Here is a 21,657-nt window from a genome sequence, read left to right as displayed (position 1 = left end):
GCTTACATCAGAAGATTCGTTCTGCTGCTCTGTTACTGTAAAATATTCATCTCTAGCATTTCCCACCAGTATTAATGTGGGTGCTCTCCCAAAACACATACTGCAATCTACAAACTAGTTGTCCACGAGGGCAGTTTTAGTAAAAACTATGATGACTTATTTGTAACTTACAAAATATCAATACTAGCACCATTTTTTAAAAATCAAAAGCTGGTAGAAAACATTTACACCACACTCCTTTTAAATTTATGTAGTGAGAAAAAAAAAAGCACACATTCCAAATTCTTGAACAGGCTAAAATCCACCAAACAAGTAATATACCCCAATCATAAAAAAATAGTTTACCATTTCTATATTTGCTTTTTTTGGTATCATTTCTTATTTTTAAAAACTAGTATCTTCTGTCTTTATCACGGGACCCAGCAACACATTACCAACGAACAATCTCCTGAGCTGCCTCCTGTCATTTCGTAGACATACCCTGTCTCCCCATTTAAGACTTAGGTAAGCAAATTTGAGAGGAAAGGCTGTCATTTTTTTTTTTTTTAATGTCCGCAAATTCAAGTCTGGACAGATAGTAGAGATTAATAAATTAATTTCAAGACTTTTTAAACATCTTTACAAGGTAAGTCCTTAGCAACAAAACTTAGATTTTTAAAAAACAATTATTGAAAAAAGAAAGTCAAAACCGCCATGATCTGATTTTTTTCTTTGCTGGCATTTGCCAGTTTATGGATTTTAGCTGGGAGACAGAGAGATAGACAGATTATTGTAAATCTATATATCTGGTGATTAACAATGCAATGATTTAGAATCTTCAATTCTCAATTACCCATACAAAATGAAAGGTAGGAACAGCATGTAAAACAAGAGGAAAATAACTCATTTAGGTAATGACAAACCCTCATACATAGGTCTGGGACTACTGCCATGAAGGTCCTAATCTAAGTGAGAGTCCCAGAGCACATACAGACATCTACACTGTGGAGAACAGAGCTAACCAGAGCCTGCTCTAACTAGATTTCCAATACTCACACCTTCTTTTAAAACTGAAGAATTCTGCATGCCTACCTAAAAGTCCAAACCAAAAAGCTTCCATTAGAGGAAACACGGTGATTTCTTAGGATTGTTAAGACCTCAGTTTACTATTTCCTTCTGCCAAGGATTTCACAAGAAGGCAATTCAAACTGCAATCTAGGGAAGAATTCAAAGTTACTTTCCCAAGCATGCAGCAAGGTCTGTACCTTTGTCAGGAACTCCTCCAGCGGCTCTATGAACAGCCTGGTCTGCTGCTGAATAAACTGCTCACAGGCTGATTTCAGGTGGCGGTCTACGTCTTTTTTAGAGTCGAGGTAATGTTCTCTTATCTCAGGAGTACCCTTAAAAAGAAGATGACAATTTCCTCCTGTTTTTATGTGCCTAGAAATTACCAGACATGCAAAGAATGTCATTTCTCTCCCACCACCAAGGAAACAGACTCCTTCTCACCTCCAACAAGAACTCTATCAAGGCATTGTTGCTATTCAGCCTAAAAAATCTTGGAACAGTCATAGGATTCAGGATTTTAAATGCTGCATCTGTGGAACAAAATTACTCATCCAGTGAACATGTACAGTTTCAACAGAGAAGTCACGTAACTATTTTAGCGTGTAAACATACACTTGTTCTCTATCACCACAGAGCAAAAGCACTTTCATTTCCAAGTCACCTCCATGAGCGGGTGAGGTCAGTGCCCGTGATGGCTACAGTACTCACGCATAATTATTTTCTAGAACTCAGAATTGCAAAATGGCTATTAACCACAATTGTTTATTTTTAGGAACAAAGAAAAAAGGATAAACGGTAATTAACACCTTACAATTTCACAGCTTTACTTTAATGATGCTAAATAAGATTTTCTTTAAAAAAAAAAAAAAATTCATATACTTACCCAGCTTCTTTTGTTTAAGATCTGGCTGGCATAGAAATTTATTCATTCAAAGCAGAGAGAATAAATTAATATGTCAGCCAGAAAAAAAAAAACACCAAAAGGACATATTTACCCCTTAACCTCCAGACTAACTAGAATCTGTGCAAAGTACTAACAGGTCTCATTGATGTTCAAATGCAATAAGATATAACGTTAGTAGTGAGAGGTTAACAGGCTTAAAAGTACAGACAGCAAGTATTAAGTGATAGTCAGAAAAGCCCATTACTTTGCTTTGCCTTGCCAGGCTGGAGAAAGCACAGCACGAAGTGCTTCTAGCCTGGATTTAAAAGTACATACACACACCATACTGTACTTCCTGCCTCGACTGTGAACTGATTTAACTGAAAACAAATCCCTTATCAGATTCAGTATTCTGAATTCAGAATTCTTTAGTAAATGACTCTTCATTTCTTCTGTCCTTTCTACAGGAAACCTGAAAAACTGTAGGTGATCATACAGCAGGATTACAGAACCTTCATTATGTTGTAGGGAAAACATATTTTAAACCAAAATTTGCCAAAATTAATACTTCATTTTCTCACACCTCAGTGGATCTATAGTAGATCGAAGCAGCAACAGGTTATGAATTAGAAAAAAATATGAAAGAAAATAGATCAGTCCTGCTTCACCTCATCCTTTGAATAAAATAAGGACAATCAGTGCCTGGCATTCCTCAAGGTTAGGGTGCTATTCCCACATGTCACACTGAAAGGAAAGGAGGAAATCAACTTAAAAATGATGCATTCTATAAAGGCCAAAGTCAGGAAATCTGGCTGCTGTTATTAAAAAAAAAAAAAAACACCTTACAAAGCAGATGAATAACATACAGGCTTACTATCCAGATTCCACCAGAACCAAAAGGTATTCTCTATGGTGAAAAGGAAAGTGCATTAGGAAAAGAAAAAGAATAAGCTGTTTTAATATGACTCACTTTGATTCCAAGTGATGTTACAGCAAGTCCACTATTTTATAAGCAGTCATTAGGAAAGTAACTTGTTCCTCTTGGAAATCCTATATTTGGAGACTCTCTAAACCATGGAATACAAAAAGTAATCTGAATGGCTATGAATTTTCTCAATTCTCCCAATGCACAAGGGAGAAATCCATTCATTTCATAAATGGATGGCTTAAGGCATTAGAGCTTACTTCTCTTGGAAATGGTTAAGAAAAGATAAAGTTTAGATAAATTTGTAAGTAAGGGAGATGGAAATTGATGGTATATCCTTTAACTGTTCAAGATCAGCATCTTAAAAAATAACTACTGTAATCTTTTAGAAATCATCACTTGCTAATTCAGTCAGAAACAAATCATTAGTATGGATGAAGCACCTATCTCAAGATGATTCAATGTCTATTACCAATTCAAGATTCTATTGATGCGATTACTTAACCAGCTGATTTAATAATACAACTTAAGTTTATTTAAGCACCTTAAACTTACAAAAACACTTTAATATATATTTTCATTCATTTTCACTCTTAATGATCTTGATAATCTGGTGAAAGCATCATGATGGGTTAATTCTGCTCATTTTACGCAAGGTACGGAAGCTAAAACACACGTTTAAAATCACAAGAACCAGGAAATGATGGACCAGGAACAGAACCTGACTCACTCTTCTGATTTTACCCAGCTGGCTTCCTGAGTTTCTATGAATTGACAAACCCAACTCAATGTCTAAAATCATTCCAGTTAGCTGACACTCTTAAGTAGTTATTAAAATGATCTTTCATTTTTTAACTGGTTATGGTAATATGTGGCAGAGTCTAAGAGAAGTTATACTCCACTGCAAGTTGAAATGCTCAAATATAGTTCTCTCCATAAAGAAAACACAGCAAATTAGATATAATTAGGATGTTGTCAGCTTAGCTTAGTATGAACAAGCAACATGCTCAGCAAGCACAGCATGCAAAATAAAAAATTGCAGATGAACATAAAATAAACCTATAAACCTGTGCTGCCACACTTGGATGGGTCAAACACACCCAACTGTGCCAGCCAGGGCAATGAAGTACCTCTAGTTTTCTTGAGGTCCAGGGAAATTTCCTTAATGGTGAATTCAGTGTGAAATGGAGCGATTTGTTCACGAAGAATCAAAAGGTGCTTTATTAAGAAAAGTTGTCCATCAATCTGAGTCTAAATTGTAAGACAGAAAAATGGATATTATCACAGATTAAGTAAAAATAGAAATACATATAACACGTTTGCTACTAATTCAACATTAATTTATCTAGGTCACTTGCCTTTAGCATAACTACATGGTACCAATACTCCTCTGTTGTGCGATGAACTCAACCATATTTTCAGGTTGAAACTATCTGGAAAAATCTTACTTCAAACTTTTACTATCATCTACTCTACTTAGCAAACCCAAGAAAGTAAACCAGACAAAAGGTCGTAACAACACAGTTAGAAACAAAAGTCAAGTCTATTCTAACCTGGTGCAGAAAGAAAAAAGATGATATGGCCCAAGATCAGCACAGCACAGGAAGCAGAGTTCCATCTCTCACAGCTTCCTAGTTTCTCTCAGTAACACAGCTTTCACTGTTTGGTCAAAGTAGTTTCAATATTCAGAATATCAGAAATATTGGTATTTATATAAAAGTACAAAGGAGCCTCCAAATGTAAAAAGATTTGGGGTGGTCATTTTGGATTACCCTGCCAGCAATGGAGAACAGACTACCTACACCCCACACAGGAAGTGCAGACACTCCCGCATTTCCTTTTACCCTCTCAGGACACATCTTCAAGAGTTTTGTGATTCAAGCTCAGTTCTCAAAGCTCTGACCCAGTTCCCAAAATAGTGAATCACCATAGCTCTCATTTCAGAAGAGTCTGTATATTAAGAAGAGCAAGGATATGTTTGCTCCTTCTTGCTGCTACCCAAGACAGACTTACTTTGAAAATATTTTTAATCAACTTATTCTGCATTAGGAAAAGAATAATGTCTTTCAGTAACTAATACAGGCATAACTTGGAGACACACCGGGTTTGGTTCCAGACCACTGCAATAAAGTGATTATTGCAACAAAGCGAGTCACACAAATTTTTTGGTTACATTTACACCAAACTATTATGTGGCCAACAGGATTATGTTTAAAGAAACAAAGTACATACCTTAATTTTAAAATACTTATTGCTAAAAATATTAACCATCTTTACCAATCAAGTATTTTTAAATAACCATCATTTGAGCCTACAGCAAGTCAACAGTAATAACAAAGATCCCTGATCACCGATCACCACAACAAATATAATAATGAAAAAGTTTGAAACACTGAACTGCCAAAATGTGATACAAACACACTAAGTGAGCAAATGCTGTTGGGAACATGGTGCCAACAGATGTGTTTGACGCAGGGTTGCCACAAATCTTCAGTTTGTAAAAAAATACAGAAACAAAACCCACAGTTATCTGTGAAGCAAAATAAAGCAAAGCACAGTAAAACAAGGTGCACTGTATAAGCTTTAAGGAGGTTATTAAAGTGACTGCTCTCTGTTCTCTCTCTCCTTCCCACCCTCCTGAACAGACACAAATCAGTGTGTATGATTTACCTGATGGAAACTCACTCTGCACTCTGGGTAAGTAGGAAATGCTACCCACTTTGAATAATTGCTCTGTTTTCAAAAGAACTAACAGCTCCGAAGGAGAAAACAGTACCATATAGATTGGATTTACTTTGCTGAAGCTACTGTGATTCAGCAAATAGTATCGTGTTAGTGTACTGATACACTAGGTGCTCAATTTAAGTATGGAAGAAAATTTCTTTCCTTAAGAAAGTCTCAACACATTAAGCCATTTTCATTGATCACTTTTCCAAAAGTTGAAAGATGAAAAGCACACTAACTTAGTTGTGAAAATAAATCGGCTAATTCTTACTAAATTGAAGGTCTCCTCATATATATTTAAGCACTTACGATATGCAGGAATGGCCTTATGCCATTAGACAATGGCCTTATGCGAGGATGGCCTTACAGGTTGTGTGGGGAGAAGGCCGAATAATGAAAAAAAAGGGTTTTCATTCTTCCCTTTAAAATGAGGACAGAGATATAAGAGGATATAAGCACATGAATTTTTTAAATTACATCATTGTTTTCCCTCTGATAATCTACGAAATACATGCTCACTGCATAAACTGTGGAAAATACAGACAAGTGTGAGAAGAAACAAGAGTCATCTGCAGTCACTCCAACCTTCCATCACTACTTTCTTCGGTGAATGTATTAATCACATAGTTATCATCTGCGTCGTATCCTGTGCCTTGTTTTTACCTTAACATATTTACGTTAAATTTTATCACTCCCTTTTCTGGAATTTAACATCTGTGTATTCCACTGTATGGAATATACCACAATTTACTTAAACACGTGTCTAGTGTTAGACGTGTTTCCTAATTCCCTCTATAACAAAAGAACATGAAAGCTCAGGCTGGGAAATATGTTTTAAATTTCAACCTGCCTGTCTATAACTTAACTTTCCATTCTCTTCTAGTTCCCGTGTCAGAATTTCCCTTCAATTCTCAATCCCATGAATGGGAACATACAGTGGTCACAAAGGCAGAGCTTTTTCCAGCTTGTCTAGGATCCCACATTCTTCCATGAGGAGGTTTCTGTTTTTAGTTTATCTAAAACCTTGAAGTTAGAAACCAAGTTTATAAATCTGGAAGTCTAGAAAGGTTCACAAAGTCTGAAAACTCCCACGAGCTATGAAATTTCGGCTGGAAACAGTCCCACAGCTTCCTCCCTGTTGGTAAGCAATAGGTATTTTAGGTAGAGAGTTAAACAGAGCAGCATCCTGAACCATACTTTCTGGGAAAAAAAAAATCTCAGGGGTTGTGGGAGAAGCACATGCCAACAGCCGTCAGCACCAGATCCCTTCTTCTTGAATAAAAAGTGTAAGTTACAAAGTCATGTCAACTCCTTCTAGTCACATAATCCATGGGCCACAACTCTTATCTTCCAAACTGACTGACTGATTCCTCCAAGTGAGGCCATTCAACTATTTGGAATGTCATTGTAGGGACGATGACAGATCGCTACGATTTCTTGAAAACAGTTTCGGTATTACAGGGAAAGAGTAGTCCAGTACCTTCCTGCTACTAAGGCTAGAACAAGAAACCTTTATCCCACAGAACTGATAACCTAAGCATCACCTTTGGTACTTCAGCAAAGCTGGCACTCTCTTATATAGCATAGTCTTCAGCACTAAAATGAAGTACTACCTCCTCTCAAAGGGCCTCAAAATTAAATCACATTAAAAAAGTAAATGCTACTGCCAAAATGGCTTTAAATTTCTGTGCCTGTATATAAACGCTGCATTCCACAATAGTATTATAGATGATCAGATTTCATCTAACACTTCATCAAACCTTGTTTTTGCTGATGGACTCTGATGCTCCAAGCAGTGACTGAATGCAGGCTGACAAGGCTTCCTGTGATAGTCCTTGGAACACTGCCCTCTGGTGAAACAAAAGAGAAACATCCCCTGTAGCACTTCAAACAAAGCAAAAGAAATTTGTAGGCTGTGAGTACAGCTTGCTTGCCCTCATCTGATGAATTAATTTATTACTACCAATTGCAAAGAGTCAGACACGACTGAGCAACTGAACTGAACAGATACTCCTCCCAGACTTTCCTATTGCCACACAAGCTTTCCAGACCAGCACAATTTCCTAATCTGCACCTCTTGAAACTCTCACGTGACCATCCAACACTATTTCCTGAGCACCTACTTCGTGCCGGGCTCTGTGCTGGTCCTGGAAGCACAGTGGCAGGTGCACAAGGCAGATGTGACCTGAGCCTGGGAAGCTCTCACTCCAGTGCGATCTCATGATATAGGCTGTTTTTTAAACATACAAAACCAACTTTAAAACAAAGCCTCAGTAAATCCACTTCTAAAAACGTATCCCAAGTAATATCAGTACTGTATTCTAAGATTCATACTTATGGCTCTTTTCATAATACTATTTAAAGCAGAAAAAAAAAAATCTGGAAATAAATGTTCAATGATAAGCAGCTGACAAAATACTAGTAAATCTAAATTATGGAACATTGTACATGAAATCAAAGGATGCTGAACAGGAAGTGATAAAATTCTTGTACAAGAATATAATTAATTAAAAACAAAATCAGGTTACAAAACAGAAGGTGAAGTAGGATTAATTTAATTCTGCCACTGCTGTATCTTCCCAGAGGTGTGGTGTGTGCACAGATTCCTGTCAGCCCCCCTGCTTTCTCTCTGCCTCTACTCCACCTGAAACGGAACTGATAAGGATGTGTATGAGCAAAATATTTATTACTAGGCCACCATCCTGGCCTCTTGTCTCGTGCGTAATGATTTATTCTCTATTTGTACTGCTACCTTCTCTTCTGTTTCTCATGAGGCTACTGCACAGTGAGACAAGATTAAGGCTCTCTCTTGCTAGGTCAAGATATACCCATTTGAATGCAGAGTTCCAAAGAATAGCAAGGTGAGATAAGAAAGCTTTCCTCAGTGATCAATGCAAAGAAATAGAGGAAAACAATAGAATGGGAAAGACTAGAGATCTCTTCAAGAAAATTCGAGATACCAAGGGAACATTTCATGCAAAGATGGGCTCAATAAAGGACAGAAATGGTATGGACCTAACAGAAGCAGAAGATATTAAGAAGAGATGGCAAGAATACACAGAAGAACTGTACAAAAAAGATCTTCATGACCAAGATAATCACGATGGTGTGATCACTCACCTAGAGCCAGACATCCTGGAATGCAAAGTCAAGTGGGCCTTAGGAAGCATCGCTACGAACAAAGCTAGGGAGCTGATGGAATTCCAGTTGAGCTATTTCGAATCCTGAAAGATGATGCTGTGAAAGTGCTGCACTCAATATGCCAGCAAATTTGGAAAACTCAACAGTGGCCACAGGACTGGAAAAGATCAGTTTTCATTCCAATCCCAAAGAAAGGCAACACCAAAGAATGCTCAAACTACCACACAATTGCACTCATCTCACACACTAGTAAAGTAATGCTCAAAATTCTCCAAGCCAGGTTTCAACAGTATGTGAACCGTGAACTTCCAGATGTTCAAGCTGGATTTAGAAAAGGCAGAGGAATCAGAGATCAAATTGCCAACATCCCCTGGATCATCGAAAATGCAAGAGAGTTTCAGGAAAACATCTACTTCTGCTTTATTGACTATGCCAAAGCCTTTGACTGTGTGGACCACAACAAACTCTGGAAAATTCTGAAAGAGATGGGAATACCAGACCACCTGACCTGCCTCTTGAAAAATCTGTATGCAGGTCAAGAAGCAATAGTTAGAACTGGACATGGAACAACAGACTAGTTCCAAATAGGAAAAGGAGTACCTAAAGGCTGTATATTGTTACCATGTTTATTTAACTTCTATGCAGAGTACATAATGAGAAATGCTGGCCTGGATGAAGCACAAGCTGGAATCAAGATTGCCCGGAGAAATATTAATAACCTCAGATATGCAGATGACACCACCCTTATGGCAGAAGCAAAGAAGAACTAAAAAGCCTCTTGATGAAAATGAAAGAGGAGAGTGAAAAAGTTGGCTTAAAACTCAACATTCAAAAACCTAAGATCACGGCATCTGGTCCCATCACTTCATGGCAAACAGATGGGGAAACAATGGAAACAGTGACAGACTTTATTTTCCTGGGCTCCAAAACCACTGTAGATGGCGACTGCAGCCATGAAATTAAAAAACACTTGCTCCTTGGAAGAAAAGTTATGATAAACCTAGATAGCATACTAAAAAGCAGACATTATTTTGCCAACAAAGGTACATCTAGTCAAAGCTATGGCTTTTCCAGTAGTCATGTCTGGATGTGAGAGTTGGACTATAAAGAAGGCTGAGCACTGAAGAATTCATGCTTTTTAACTGTGGTGTTGAGGAAGACTCTTGAGAGTCCCTCGGACTCCAAGGAGATCCAATCAGTACATCCTAAAGGAAATCGGTCCTGAATATTCATTGGAAGAAGTGATGCTGAAGCTGAAACTCCAATACTTTGGCCATCTGATGTGAAGAACTGACTCATCTGAAAAGACCCTGATATTGGGAAAGATTGAAGGCAGAAGGAGAAGGGGATGACAGAGGATGAGATGGCTGGATGGCATCACTGACTCAATGGACATGAGTTTGAGTAAACTCCAGGAGTTGGTGATGGACAGGGAAGCCTGGCGTGCTGCAGTCCACAGGGTCGCAAAGAGTCAGACGCGACTGAGTGACTGAACTGAATTTGCTAGGTCACTCACCCTGCCTGCCTTAGGAAGACAGCTTCGATTGAGACCCTCTCTTCTTCCTACTCATGTCTGTCTTTACCTTCGATTGGTCAGATGGAGAGGGATAAGATTTGAATGTAGGCTAGGTGAAAATGTAATGGGCAGGCCTAGGGCATAGAATAAAAACAGGCACAGTGTCGTTTGTGGGCCTACCTACTGTTTGCCTAAAATTCCCGCTAAGCACCTAAGAGACTTCCCCAGGGTCTGTGATGACAATGGGTTCTATGTGGACTGTGGCCCCCCGGTATTTCCCCTGGGATCCTGGCTCCACCGTAGGAAGTTTCTGAATCCCAGCCTAACACTATCATTCAATACATCTACTGGGAGGACCTGGGGAAGAAGGGCTGCCAATATCCAAGTTTCCCTCTGGGAGAGATCTCAGCAGCTGGGCAAAATGGCTGAGAATCCAACTCTGTACAGGAGACCTGGCCTCACCCCTAAAAGTCCCAGAATGGAGTAAAAGGCGCTTTCTGGTTCAATTCCAGAATCTCTGAGCACAAACTCCAGGAATGATGCAGTTTAACATAGATACCAAGTAGTGAGCTCTCCAGTGAACCCATGAGTCCGCTGTGCAATCCCGCTCAGGCCAGAGGGCGGTGAGCACAGAGGATCTCCAGAGTGGGAGGGGATACACACGTTCCCTTCTAAACCACACTCTTAACAGACAGTGGCTTCTGAACAATTAATTACATGATCATTGTAATCTTCCCTGATGGCTCAGATGATAAAGCATCTGCCTGCAACACAGGAGACCCGGGTTCAATCCCTGGGTTGGGAAGATCCCCTGGAGAAGGAAATGGCACCCCACTCCAGTACTCTTGCCTAGAAAATCCCATGGACGGAGGAGCTTGGTAGGTTACAGTCCATGGGGTCACAAAGAGTCAGACATGACTGAGCAACTTCACTTTCTTTTCTTTCTGTATTTGATCACTTCTCTCTTCATATGCTATTTAAGTTGTAATGATCAAACTAATTTTTGAAAAGTGAATTAAAGTCACTGAGTTTTATAAACCATTTTTTGGGGTTTTAACACTAACAGTAAATAAATGTAGACAACTGATCATTCAGTGATTGATAAACTGTTAAACTGAAATGCTTAAAATAAATGCCACCTAAAATAAATGTGCAGTATAAGTTGAGGCTAAAAAAACTAAAAGGGTACTGCTAATTTCAGCAAATAATTAGTCCGTGGTTAGTAACACATGTAATCTGTGTAACAAGGAACCCTTGTTAAAGAAGTTGATTTAAACTGAGTACACACATGTATACCTGTGGCAGATTCATTTTGATATTTGGCAAAACCAATACAATATTGTAAAGTTTAAAAATAAAATAAAATTTAAAAAATAAAAAAAAATAAACTGAGTACAAAAGTAGTTGCATTCAGTACTAAATGTGTATTATACGAAATATATGTATGTGACACTGGACATATTAACCTTCCTGCATCTTTTTCTTCATCTATAGACTAAAGACAGATGAACTAATCAATAGTTTTAAATGTTTGTAGCCATGAGAAACAATAAAAGCTACAGGCTTTCAGAAACAATAAAAGTTATATGTCTTTTTCTCAAAAAGACAACTACAAACATATAGACGAAATTTTACCCACAACTTCAAGGTGTTCAGAGACTACCCAAAGCCCATGAGAGGATTCTGAGGGCCTACAAAACACTCAGGTTAAGAATCTCTAAGTTAGATTGATCTTAAAGTTACCTCTATATATAAAAATCTTATTATTTGCATCTAATACCAAGCAAAATATATTGCATCAAAATCTTAAAATTTAAATTAAAAAATATTTTGAGTCACAGAGCAAGCAATTTACAGTAAAGATACAAGGATTGACTGACAGACATACGTCTATACATCTGTACAATTTGGAGAGACAGACAAGAGTTCGTCGAACTGTAGGGTACCACATTCCATGAAGATCTGCTGGAGAAATCGTGGTCTGCTGTCTAGGATTGAGAGATTCAGATGAACCTAAAACCCCAAGTGGAAAAGAAGACATTTCACAGGTCTGTCTTACATGCACAGCAATTATACACGGTTAGCTTCTGTTACCTATCAAAGGCTGGAGGTATCCATTTTCTCTAGCCTCGTCTCTAATGGAGAATGTCAAAGGAATCTCCATAGTGACAAGTGAGATTGAACACACTCACCGAGAACACACTTGAATACCCACGTCTGTACATTCCAGCCGCCCACACGCAGCCCAAGTTGCCTTCTCCACACTGGAATCAATTATCTTTAGGAACTACATGAGCAGTATACACACATTACAGAATACCACGCACCCAATAAAAAGGAGACGGATCTAAACATAGTCATGTGGACACAAGTCGGGGTGGGAGGGGAGTGACAAGAAAACAAAGCACTTTAAACAGGAAGATTAATCAAAGCTCGTTTGCCTGACAGCCTTGCACGTGCAGAACTGTATCACTTTCAGGCCCACACAGTATATCCAGTGCCCAAGTGACCAGAGCTGTGTGTCCAGCCCCCTGCCCCACCCCAGCCTCCCCAAGTCAGAAAAGGGAGCTGCCAGCAAGTGTGAAGAGGGGAATGAGAGGAATGTGGCTGCACAGCTGCACAGAAACACTTCTGTGAGAGAAGCACGGTCACCCGGGTGGAGGGACCAGAATTCGGATGAGCCATCAAAGTGGAGCTGAGACCACACTCTGAGACAAGAAGGGCAGACTGAAATGCGGGCTGCGTATTAGAACACATCAGGAAACATTACCAAAATTTTCATTGCAACAATGGTTTATGGTTACATGAAAGATGTCCCATTTTAGGGGGTGGGGGGAGAGATGCTGAAATACTCAAAGGTAAAGTTGCAATGATGTCAATAACTCACTTTAAAACAATTAGCAAAACTATAGATACAACATGATAAAATGTTAAGTCTTAAATCCAGGTGGCGGGCATAGGTGTTCATTGTATCAGTCCATGTTTCTGTGTATTTGAATTTTTTTAAATAATAAAAAGGTAAAAGTATAGCCAAGCAAAACAGAATTCATTTTTTAAAAAAAGAGCTATAGGGAATTCCCTGGCAGTCCAGCGCTTAGGACTCTGTGCTTCCACTTCAGGGAGCCTGGGTTTGAACCCTGGATGGGGAACTAAGGATCCCGCAAGCCATGCAGTGCAGCCAAAAAAATAAAAAACATTTTAAAACAGCCAGATCCGCATATGCTCAAAAGGAGACCTGGAAGCCGTGGAGTGGATTTATGCAGGAAAGGGCTGAGGGCAACGTTGAGGATGGGTGCTTTCTCTTTCATTCTATAAGCTTTTTTTTTTTTTTCAAAAACATGTGATACTTATACAATTTTAAAAAGCTCTGCCTTACTTTAAACTAGGATATCTACTTTATATAAAATTTCTTAAGGAGAAAGAATGAACTAGACAAATTATATCATGGAATATTTAGGAGATTAAGTATCCATAGTTTTGCTGAGAATGAGGCTATCTGCAGGATTCCTCCTTCAAAATGAAACAGCCCAAAAAGTACTCCCAAGTTAAAGTTTAGTGAAATAAATGTGTTTAAGTAGCTTAATGCCGGAAGTCAATTTATTTGTTCCTTTTTTCATTTTCCTGAGAACAGTTAATAGTTGAAGCGGCGGATGGGGAAAGTTCCTTATACAGCCAAGTCCAGGGCCTACTGGCTGCCTCTTCTGAGGAGCAGCGCAAACCGGCTGCAGGGCGTCTCCCGCACCTGCTCACCTCCTCCTCCGTGAGCCTCAGTTGCCCTCACTTGCTCGACATGGCGATGAAGGGCTACGCGTATTAAAGATACTGATAATCAGCCTCTTCACAGGATGGACCCTCCGCCAATTTGCCAATTTGCCCTGACATCTACTCCTACTGCGCTTCCCTGGTGGCTCAGATGGTAAAGAATCTGCCCGCAATGCAGGAGACCCGGGTTGGATCCCTGGGTGGGGAAGATCCCCTGGAGAAAGGAAAGGCAGGTCACTCCAGTATTTTTGCCCGGAGAATCCCATGGACAGAGGAGCCTGGCGGGCTACAGTCTATGGGCTCACAGAGTCGGACACGACTGACTGACTAACACTTTCACTTCTTCACTACTCCTACTACATGAACATCACATCAGTTAAAGGCCTCACTTTAGAGGCATCTCATATGTACTTCTGACATAGCAGAAGACCAGGGAAAGTGATTACTCTTTTTCTTTTGCTCCCCTTGCCAAGACTCAGAGTCCCGGTTTCCATTCCCAATTCCACCTCCATTCTGAATAACATCAGTAACCATATGGATGACCCACGTGGTTGTCCCTGACCTTCGCAACTCCAAAGACCTTTGCTTCCATTCCTGCACCCCTAGTCCAGATAGTTTAACTTTCTTTCAGAATTACTTTCTTATTAATTTCTACAGACTTTACTACTCCGAACTATTCTACCTCTTAATTATTAAAACTCGGTATCCCACTCTCTGGCCACAATGTCCTCAGATTTCTTATTTCTCAGCTCTTTACTCAAACCACTCTGCCAAGCCCTCCTCTCTGACTTCATCACACCCTCTCTTCCTACTTCCCACCCCTCTGGCTGTTCCTTCCCTGCCAACCTGGTACCGGTCCACTCCCTCCATCTGCTCCTAATGTCAGCCCCTGTTACGAGTCTCTCCCCAGACTTCCGCCACTATCCTGCCACTCTCTGTCCTGGGTGATCTTATACAATTCCAAAGTGTCAATGACACCTCAGTCTTTATCTCTAAACCAGTCTTCCTCTTTATAGCTCTAGAGCAGTGCAGTCCAAGAGGACTATTATGTGAATCATAAATGTGACACATTAAAACGCCACCCTGGACTTCCTTGGTGGTCCAGTGTTTAAGAATCCACCTGCCAACATAGGGGGCACGGATAACTCACGAGTTATCCAGGGTGACTCTAGACAATTTTGCTCCTTGCATAACATGCACCCTAGTTCAAGCTATCCCATACATTTCTGTCACTTTTTCACCCCAGTCCAGGCACATTTACAAAATGCAAAACTGATGGTACAAGTAGCTGGAATTTCCAAGTCCGTGAGAGTATCACCTGACACCTACCACACTCTGGCCCGTCTCAGCTGCTCCTTCCCTATAAATAACTGGTGCCGAACCCACCAAACCACATGAGCTCTCCAAGCACCTATGGTGTTCCACTCCTGTCTGCAGGCCTCCACGCTGCTCTGTCTTAAACAACCTTATTCCACCTGGCTCTCAGACTCATCCACACGACAGCTTTCAGATTCGACAGCTCTGACTGAACCTGCCTTTCTGCACGCAAAGCTCATTCCCCTTCACAATTCTTCCATGGTCCTTCCACGGTCCCAGAGTCCTGTGCGTATCTTTATCCTGTCACCCCGGAACTTCTTGCTTAATGCCTGTGGCATGCCAATCTCCCCCGACTAAAGTATGGGCTCCTCAAAGCCATAAACAGTTTTTCATGCCTGAGACACGGCAAGTCCTCAATATAAGTTTATTAAATGAATGAATTAAATAATGGAAGTTAAAGACAGCATAACATACCAGATTTTGTTAGACTATTAGGAGGCTCTGCTTCTTCTAACCGAACATCTGAAAACGAAGCTTCTGAAGGTGATAACTTCTTCTGTTCATCTTTTAAACTCTGAGCAATTTGCTATATAAAGAAATCAGAGAACATTAAAAGTAGTTTTGAGCTGTGTCTAGCAACACGAACACAATGTTTCTATAAAGTAAAAAATATATATCCTAATTCATGAATAAATGGACTACTTAAGAGAACCATGCCAAAACAGCACATAGAAATGAAGAGTTAAACTGGCAGTGTCTCTATTTTCATAAAAGCAAACACAGACTTTCCTGAACCACTAATTTCAGAACCATTACAAGGTATGTGCTAAAGAGTCAAATATACAAGGTTCAGATTAGAAGCTTAATTTTCAACTTTATATTTAGAAACAAAATACTCAGATTTAAGACTGGATACATTGTGGATGTCAGACATGCTTGTATCAAGTGTTAGCTAACTCACACCATGGTTTTCTCTTTATGTGAGAACAGCTACAGTTTGGTCTTTTTTTAAACAGATTTTTAAAAATTATCTTATGGACTGGAAACTATCTGGCTCTTCTTCACTGCTTAAAAAATATCATCAAATATACACATCACTAACTACTAAGGGGGCAGTGAAAATCCTACCAAGTTACACTGGTTATACAGGCAGAAATACACAGAAATGAAGGCCTGAAAGACATTCAGCTACTGACAAAAAAGAAATGGCCAGATAACTATTCAGGAGACAGGCTCCAAATCAATCAGGCCTGTCCTTTCATTCTGCATGCACAAATCAGAAAATATAGCTAATCCCCAAAGGGCACAGAGATGTCACAGCCAGACCACGCTATTCCCCCGACCCTCACCAAAAGAAAACAAGTAGATTCACTGAAAGCGGTATCCAAGAGGTCTAAACCAAGAGGTCTACACAAGAAAAGACTCAAGACACTGGCCATGTGATGACGGAATAAACGTATCCAATCTACCACTAAATTAAACTGGGAGGGGGTATACGTGTGTGCTAAGCCGCTTCAGTCATGTCAAGCTCTTTGTGACCCCATGGACTGTAGCCCACCAGGCTCCTCTGTCCATGGGATTCTCCATGCAAGAATACTGGAGTGGACTGCTACGTGCTCTTCCAGGGGGTCTTGCCGACCCAGGGATCGAACCCACATCGCTTACATCTCCTGTATTGGCAGGAGGGTTCTTTACCACTAGTGCCACCTGGGAAGTCCAAGGTGGGGACATGGGGAGTACATAGTAAACTTAATCACCTGACATCCTATCAGACAGAATTATTAAAACAGGTACTCTATCTAGAAAACAAAAACTGATATTCACAAGGAGACAAGGGAAGAAAGGGAGGAAGGAGAAAGCGAGCACAAGTCCCTGCATCAGGCTTAGAAGCAGACCCACTAACACCAGTCTGCCCAAGAAGCTGGCACTGCTGAAGGTCCCCACCAAGAAGGCACAGGCTGCTCCTTCACCAGGTAGACACCTTCCTGAGGTTATGAGCCCCAGCAGAGGTCATCTCCGTGGTGCCCTCCTCTGTGCTCTGACCTGTGCCGGTGACCCCATGGGCAGGAGGGACATGCTGCCTAGAGCTTTGGGCTGTGCCTCCAGCTTTACTGTGGGCCTGGCCCGTGAGGGGGTGACCAGCAGGTCCAAGGTGCACTGACTGGCTGACTTCCCAGGGTGCTGAGAGCTCAGCACAGGCCAAGGCCCAGGGTTGCCGTCACTAACTTCCCGGAACAGCTGGTGACACCACCAACTCCCCCACCCCGCCCCTTCCCATGTCCTGTCTCCACTGCTGTAACCTGCAGCAGTATACTTGACTTTGTCATTCCAAAAAATGAATCAATAAAAATAAGAAGCTCCAAGTTCTAATTCTGTTTTAGCACTAATACCCTAGGCATTATTTAAACTCTGTCCAGCACTCAAAGGAAATGAAAATACATTTGTAACTGAAAGATTAGTGAGATGTATCTAAGTCTTCAGACCACAAATTGGAGACGAGTACTGTGTAGTTTGGAGAAGGCAATGGCACCCCACTCCAGTACTCTTGCCTGGAAAATCCCATGGACAGAAGAGCCTGGTAGGCTGCAGTTCATGGGGTTGCTAATAATCGGACACAACTGAGTGACTTCACTTTCACTTTTCACTTTCATGCATTGGAGAAGGAAATGGCAACCCACTCCAGTGTCCTTGCCTGGAGAACCCCAGGAACGAGGGAGCCTGCTGGGCTGCCGTCTATGGGGTCGCACAGAGTCGGACACCACTGAAGCGACTTAGCAGCAGCAGCAGCAGCAACTGTGTAGTTTTGAGTAGACACATTTTTACTAAGAGACCATGACACATGGTTATGTGACCATCCACTCTGGTGGCTCATATGTTACTAATCCTCTTCTATGTCACTTACAAACAACAGGCAGATCTAAAGGCACAAGGTGAGAAATACGGTCAGGCTGAGCGGGTCTCGGCCAGCAAGCTTGCTTCCTTGCCTTCCTGCTTTTATCTACTTTGCTTGATTGTGCATTACTCCGGACACGGGCTCCTCATCCTCTAGGAGGGTCAGAAGCTCCCGTCGCTGCATCCAGTGGGGTAGCTGACCTGGAATTACCTTCAAGGCCACAGTCAACACAGAGGTCTGACCCGAGGAGGGTCTGGAAACAGGCCTGGCTGGCAGCTGCAGAGAGTCTCATTGTCACAGGAGGGCCAGGGTGAAAAGCTAGGAAGTTCGGTACAAAACTGCTACAGGACACCTGGGAGCAGTGTGCAGACCCTGCGGAGCACGAGCTGCCCAAAGCTGGTGGAAGAGTTCAGGGACCTGACCAACCGGGCTGGGCTTAGGAGCCAACTGTGGAAACTTCTTAAAGAGAAGGGAACACCAGAGCACCTGACCTGCCTCCTGAGAAATCTGTATGCAGGTCAAGAAGCAACAGTTAGAATCAGACATGGAACAGACTGGTTCCAAATAGGGAAAGGAGTACATCAAAGTTGTGTATTGTCATGTTGCTTACTTAAACTTATATGCAGAGTACATCATGTGAAATGCTGGCCTGGATGAAATCAAGATTGCCAGGAGAAATATCAATAACCTCAAATATGCAGATGACACGACCCTTATGGCAGAAAGCGAAGAAGAACTAATGAGCCTCTTAATGAAAGTGAAAGAGAAAAGTAAAAAAGTTGGCTTAAAACTCAACATGCAGAAAACCAAGTTCATGGCATCCAGTCCCATCACTTCATGGCAAATAGAGGGGGAAACAATGGAAACAGTGACAGACTATTTTGGGGGGCTCCAAAATCACTGCAGAGATGACTTCAGCCATGAAATTAAAAGACACTTGCTCCTTGAAAGAAAAGCTATGACAAACCTAGACAGCATATTAAAAAGCAGAGACATTACCAACAAAGGTCCATCTAGTCAAAGTTATGGTTTTTCCAGTACTCATGTATGGATGTGAGAGTTCGACTACAAAGAAAGCTGAGCGCCGAGGAAGATGCTTTTGAACTGCGGTGTTGAAGAAGACTCTTGAGAGTCCCTTGGACTGCAAGGAGTTCCAACCAGTCCATCCTAAAGGAAATCAGTCCTGAATATTCATTGGAAGGACTGATGCTGAAGCTGAAGCTTCTATACTTTGGCCACCTGATGGGAAGAACTGACTCATTGGAAAAGACCCTGATGCTGGGAAAGACTGAAGGCAAGAGAAGGGGATGACAGGATGAGATGGTTGGACGGCATCACCGACTCAATGGACATGAGTTTGGGTAAGCTCCGGGAGTTGGTGACTGACAGGGAAGCCTGGTGTGCTGCAGTCCATGGAGTCGCAAAGAGCTGGACACAACTGAGTGAATGAACTGATGCCACTTACAAACAAAAAAGAAAACACAAATTCAACTTAAAAACAGAATGCATAATGGAAAAGAAGAGATAACTGAACAGAATGTTTCTAAATACAACTTAAAGGAAGGACCAAAAAAAGAACACTCTAACAAATCATTTCTGTTCAGTTTTGTTAAAATGTTATTTCCTAAGATTTCACATCAAGTTTCCCTTGATTTTGCATCCTGAATGAGAATTAAAAAAAAATATCCTATCTTCACCACATTTGGTATAAAATATCCAAATGTGTGGGGGTGGGTAAAAGATCCAACAAGAAGACCCACCTCCATCATAACTAACTTATCAGGATACGCTAGATCTCCAGGAGCTGGTTTGTAGCCCGTGATGTCCGTCTGAATGTAGATGTGGGTCCGGTAGACAAGCCGCTCCTGTACATCTTCTAGCATCTGCTTTACGCCAGCTGCAAATGCCCCCAGCTGTTCAGCTGATTTAAAAACAAAAGTGCAATCACCCATTCCTTTAGATTTAGAAAATACTTTCTTTAAACAAGCAAAAACATTACAAAATTGTCTACAACAGGAAAAACCAGTCTTGCTTCAGGGAGTGGTTATATTCTATTTTGAAATAACTGTCTTTCAATTTCCTCAGATTTAAAGTTGGGAAATAAATTTGCCCTTAGATCTTCTTCCTGAGACTCTCTGAAATAACTTCTATTATTAATATGAATAATAAAATCTTAGTTTTAAAGTGCTCTGTGACTTTTAAAAGGTATCTCATATAGCTTCATACCAATCCTGAGAGATGGCTAAAGCAACTTGTTAACTGAGTTAATCCCCATTTTACATATAAATTGAGTTCCACAGATACTAAATGACTTGCTAACATTCTTACAAGGAAAAATGAATAAAAAAATAAAATGAGGGAATTTCTCAGAGGCTCAGTGGTTAGGATTCTGCACTCTCCTACCAAGGGTCCAGGTTCAATCCCTAGTCAGGCGTGTGTGCTCAGTCGTGTCCTAATCTTTGTGACCCCAGAGCGGACTGTAGCCTGCCAGGCTCCTCTGTCCATGGATTTTCCAGGCAGGAATACTGGAGTGGGTTGCCATTTCCTTCTCCAGGGGGTCTTCCTGATCCAGGGTCTGCTGCACTGCAGGAAGATCCTTTACCATTGAGCCACCTGGGAAGCCCCAACAGTGTACTAGAAATGCCCAAACAAAACTAATGGTTGGTTCTCTCTGGATTTCAGATGCCAGAAAGAACAGTAACTGCAATTATTTTATTACTAATTTTATACAGACTTTAAAATTCTTTCCCCATTATTATTTTAGTCACAGGATAAAGTGGTTCAAAAAGAGACAAGGCATCAACCTAAGTTTTAAATATATTAAATTTGTATAGGGATGTGGGGGGGTGGGGAATGGATAATCTTTTTCAAATTCACTGAGTCACAGATATAATTTAAAACCACCTTTCGGGACACTTCCTTGGTGGTCCAGTGGCTAAGACTCTGTGCTCCCAATGCAGGGGGCCTGAGCTTGATCCCTGGTCAGGGAACTAGATCCCACACCCCACAAAGATGACCCAGTGCAACCAAATTAATATTTTTTTTAAATAATCTTTGAAATGATGATTTCTACTTATCATTTACCATTATTCTGTACATGATCTTCAAGCACCTCATTTTTAAGAATCCCACAAAGTTCCGAGAGAGTTTCTAAGTGAATAACATGAATGATCAATGGCCTGAAGACATCATACAACGACACACACAGTTTCTCCAAAAGTTCACTAAAATGAAAGAATGAAACATGGTTACCAGTAGTAATCCTTTCAGTATTTTCTAACAGTTTAAAAGTCACCCTTAATTACTTCCAGCCAATAAAAATAATGAAAATGTACTGGAAAATAATATGCGGGAACATTAAATAATGGAAGTGAAAGGCTGAAAATAATTCTCTCAACTGTTTTTGCTAGAATCAATAAAAAAGCTCAGAATAAGCAATTCTCACAGTC

At 40.6% G+C, this 21,657-nt stretch overlaps 1 protein-coding gene across 2 annotated transcripts in view; it reads right to left on the bottom strand.

Annotated features, from left to right (window-relative positions):
• The window catches only part of COG3 (component of oligomeric golgi complex 3), a 61,381-nt gene that overhangs the window by 17,205 nt on the left and 22,519 nt on the right, over nt 1–21,657 (bottom strand). For both annotated transcript variants that reach the window (XM_061434550.1, XM_061434549.1), the window contains exons 12-19: nt 21,293–21,432; nt 19,969–20,129; nt 15,790–15,901; nt 12,125–12,249; nt 7,340–7,429; nt 3,986–4,106; nt 1,489–1,577; nt 1,245–1,379 (exon numbers count right to left, since the gene is read on the bottom strand). In XM_061434550.1, coding sequence (XP_061290534.1) covers nt 1,245–1,379; nt 1,489–1,577; nt 3,986–4,106; nt 7,340–7,429; nt 12,125–12,249; nt 15,790–15,901; nt 19,969–20,129; nt 21,293–21,432 — 973 coding nt within the window. The remainder of the gene's footprint in view (nt 1–1,244; nt 1,380–1,488; nt 1,578–3,985; nt 4,107–7,339; nt 7,430–12,124; nt 12,250–15,789; nt 15,902–19,968; nt 20,130–21,292; nt 21,433–21,657) is intronic.

The sequence above is a fragment of the Bos javanicus genome, chromosome 12 (genome assembly GCF_032452875.1).
Source record: "Bos javanicus breed banteng chromosome 12, ARS-OSU_banteng_1.0, whole genome shotgun sequence".
NCBI classification, from domain to species: Eukaryota; Metazoa; Chordata; class Mammalia; order Artiodactyla; family Bovidae; genus Bos; species Bos javanicus.
This window is presented reverse-complemented; position numbering and strand designations above follow the sequence as displayed.